General features: G+C 27.9%; 2 protein-coding genes across 2 annotated transcripts; both read right to left on the reverse strand.

The window, feature by feature from the left end:
* Positions 1 to 134: 134 nt before the first annotated feature.
* Positions 135 to 1210, reverse strand: COCMIDRAFT_111386 (uncharacterized protein; the record flags this gene model as incomplete). The annotated part of the gene is made up of 3 exons (XM_007695786.1): positions 135 to 376; positions 632 to 918; positions 1182 to 1210. The coding sequence occupies 3 exons, from the start codon at positions 1208 to 1210 to the stop codon at positions 135 to 137; spliced, it is 558 nt and encodes a 185-aa protein (XP_007693976.1).
* A 184-nt stretch (positions 1211 to 1394) lies between these two features.
* On the reverse strand, positions 1395 to 2264 carry COCMIDRAFT_52669 (uncharacterized protein; the record flags this gene model as incomplete). Its single annotated transcript, XM_007695787.1, has 1 exon — positions 1395 to 2264. A coding segment is annotated over one exon (870 nt), but the record flags the coding sequence as incomplete, so codon positions are not given.
* Positions 2265 to 3527: the final 1263 nt, after the last annotated feature.

The raw sequence follows: 3527 nt of genomic DNA on the forward strand, positions 1-3527 counted from the left end.
TTTTTTTTTGCGTCAAAAAAATATTTTTTTTTAGCAAAAAAAAGACGAAAAGAGACAATCAAACCAGAATATTATAAAACTGCCTCAGGAAAATTAAGACTATTATAACGCATACTTGCACGTAAAGAATTTAATCATTTAATATATTGAATTCCTTTCAATCCAACTAAAGGATGTAGACCAGAGAATGAAAAGAAATTTATAACTTTTTGTATATCAGACTTAGAACTAACACCAAATTGGTTATAAAGTCCTTTTTCTGTTTCTATTTTTCTATTTGTATCAAACACTAGTTTAAAAGCTTCAAATAAATTCTTATGTATTCTTTGTTTTAACTGAAAACAACCGTCATTATTTGCTTTCACAAAAAATGAACCTTCGGACATTGCAAATCCCACGATTCAATTTCTAAAGAAAAGTAGTTTTGTATAATCCAAGGGTGTTTTTGGTAATTCAAAAGAAGCAGGAATATCTTTAGGGATTTTGTCAAAAGTTCTTATATCATTTTTTAAAATATACATAGCTAAATTAAACTGTTTTGATCTAGTTTCAGTTAAAAAGAATATATTTTTATATAAAAACAATGGAAACACAATCTCTTGTAAATCTGTTCTATTAATAACTAACTTACAAGTAGGACTTCTATTATCACGATAAATATTTAATTTTCCTACTTTTAGTACTGAATTTATGTATTCCAGAGTAGAAAGATCTTCTAAGTGTAATGATATAACAAGTTTCATAGTTATAAATCCTTTAGTTGTATTGGTTATTTGTATATACCCATCTCCATCAACTAGTCCGGCAAAAAAAGCCAAGAATGATGAAGGAATATTAAGGTATTCTTGGTTTTCTAGTCTAGAATTATTTTTTCCCTTCTTTAAAGCATTTTTGTGTACAGTACCTATTACAGGTAAACTACTTAAAATAATTGCTTCTGAATAAATTTCTGTGATTTCTTTTGACTCAACAATATCTTGTCCTACTCAAGGGATAGCACTCATAAGGTTAGTAATACAAAATTCACAATAAGATGGTTGCTTTTACTAATTTTTAATAGGAGAAAAATTTGATTTAGAGTAAGCTTTTATTCTTTTTATGCGTTTAGCGACTACTAAACCTTCTTTATTTTTTACAGGTTTACCATCATTTAAACGAGCAGTTATAGTATTATTACTTACATGGAGAAATTTAGCACATGAAATTCCATTAGTAAAATAATTAAAAGAATTATTTAAGAAATAAGCTTTTATAATGTAAGTAGATCGAATGTATTTTTTTTCCGAAATTATCATTGCTCTACCCTCAGAATCAATATGTATTAAAGGTTCTGCTTTAATTAAAAGATCTAATTCTGATTTAACGATTTCATCCAATATGAGAGGGTTTAAGTTTGTAGATAATCTATTATTATTCATACAATCTCCCAGTTTTATTATTAACTCTTTACCTTTTTCAGTTAAATGTTTACCCTCTAATAGTAAAAAAGCTATTGTTTTAAAATCTGAATAATCTTTAAATTTTTTAGTTCTAAATTCAAAACTGTCTAAGTAAGGAATTAATACATTATGAATAAAATCAATTTGGTAGATTTCTAATATAGAAATAGGCCTAAAATCACTTTTTACTTTTTTATCGGAAATATTAATTAGTTTAGTAGTACTACCTAACATATAAGAGTGTTCGTCTAATAAACTTAAAATAAATTCACGTATTTTTTCTAAAACTTGTCTATTTACCGAAGTAGTGACAAGTGAAACACGAACAGTCATATCTTGTTTATTTAAGTAAAATGACCCATCTCCTTCTAAAAAACCTACCAAATAATTACCTGTAATTCTTATTTTATGATTTGCAGGTAAAACAAAATTAACTCTATTAGAATTCATATTTTGTTTCAATTCAAGAATATTTGAGTATATTTGTAGTATACTTAATTCATTAGATTTACGATTTTTAAATAAGAAAAATGCTTTTTTAAAATCTAAATAATCCAAGTATTTAGTAGTATTTAATGGAAATTTTTCAAACAAAGGTATTAATATTGTTTCAATATCACTTAATTGAGATATTGAAAATACTAAAGTGTTTCTCTCAGTATTTAACCTACCGCAAGCTAAAACATCTTTTATACGTTCTAAAATTTTTCTATCGTCTATGTGTAAAGCAATTCTAAATACAAATTCAAAACCTCCTACTTCTCCTTTTTCATTTTTTCTAGTCCTTATTAAAAAATTAGATTCTGCTTCACAAAGGCCTATAAATCATTCTATAAAATTACTATCTATAGGTGATTTAGGTAATACTTTATGGACACCTTTTGATAAATCATCCATCTTATCGTTTTTATTCTCATCCTGTTTCCCTTCATAGGGAAAATGAGTTGAAAAATAGATTTGATAACACTCTGATAAAAAAGGTGCGATTAAAAAAGTAATACTTTAAACCTTTGATTTGCAACCCAGCATCTATTAAAAAATGGGAAGATACTGATAAATTTATCTAAAGGTGGAGGCGCGACTCTCCTATCGCTAACTTTCGTTAACGGATCGGACTATATCTTCATCTTTTTAACAATATAATTACTTTTATAAAACTTATTTAAATGCTTTTACTTTTATTAAAAAAATGTACCACGTATAGTCTCTGAAGAACCAAAAGTTGAATTCGTTATATACAGCTGCGCTATATTTAATATAGGTTCCTGCTGATTGTCTTTTAAGAGTTTCCAGCAATTAGTGGTATTTTACTACAGCTATTACTTCGCCTATTTAACTGTAGCCAAATCTTCAATTTACTTATTCTAGCCCCGAGGGGGCTGACCCTTTGGGAAGANCCCCGATGGGGCTCATCCCGACAGGGATAGTTTATTTAACCTCTTAGTGTTTAAATAAGTAAATCATGTACACCATACTTATCTTTATAAAGATAATTGTAATAAAATACAGTATAATGCCTTGTGTTTCAATATAAAACCTATATATACTGAAAAAAAGATTCCGACTGTACATTAAGCAGCATTTCAGCTACCCACCTGTGAACCAGTCTGTAGCGATATTTTATTATACCGACGGTCTTTATACTAAACAAATATATTTGACCGTTTTCACAAGCATTGCTGCAAAATCATATTGGGTCCTTTTATATTAAAAGGGGGACCTAATAAGTTTTAAATAAATATTGCCTTAAAAGATTCTGCAACTATATATAACTAATAAAAACATAACTAATAAAAATATAAACAAATAGGCTTTGCTTCTGTTTGTTTGTAATAAAAAAAACTAATACAAACTTAAACACCTTCAAATACAACATGGTCCCTTATTTTACCAATCATCCTATCCACCATCTCCAAAAACATGCATTATATCTAAGTCCGTCTTCAAAAGCTATATTTTCTATTTTTCCCTTACAAAGAAGATGAAACGTATCATAGAAAGGACAAATCGAAACAAGGGTACTTATCTGATTACGGTACAAAGTCCGGATATCTCCGATCTAATGAGTCAGATATAACACTCCACCTA

Source organism: Bipolaris oryzae, assembly GCF_000523455.1.
Source record: "Bipolaris oryzae ATCC 44560 unplaced genomic scaffold scaffold_454, whole genome shotgun sequence".
NCBI lineage: Eukaryota > Fungi > Ascomycota > Dothideomycetes > Pleosporales > Pleosporaceae > Bipolaris > Bipolaris oryzae.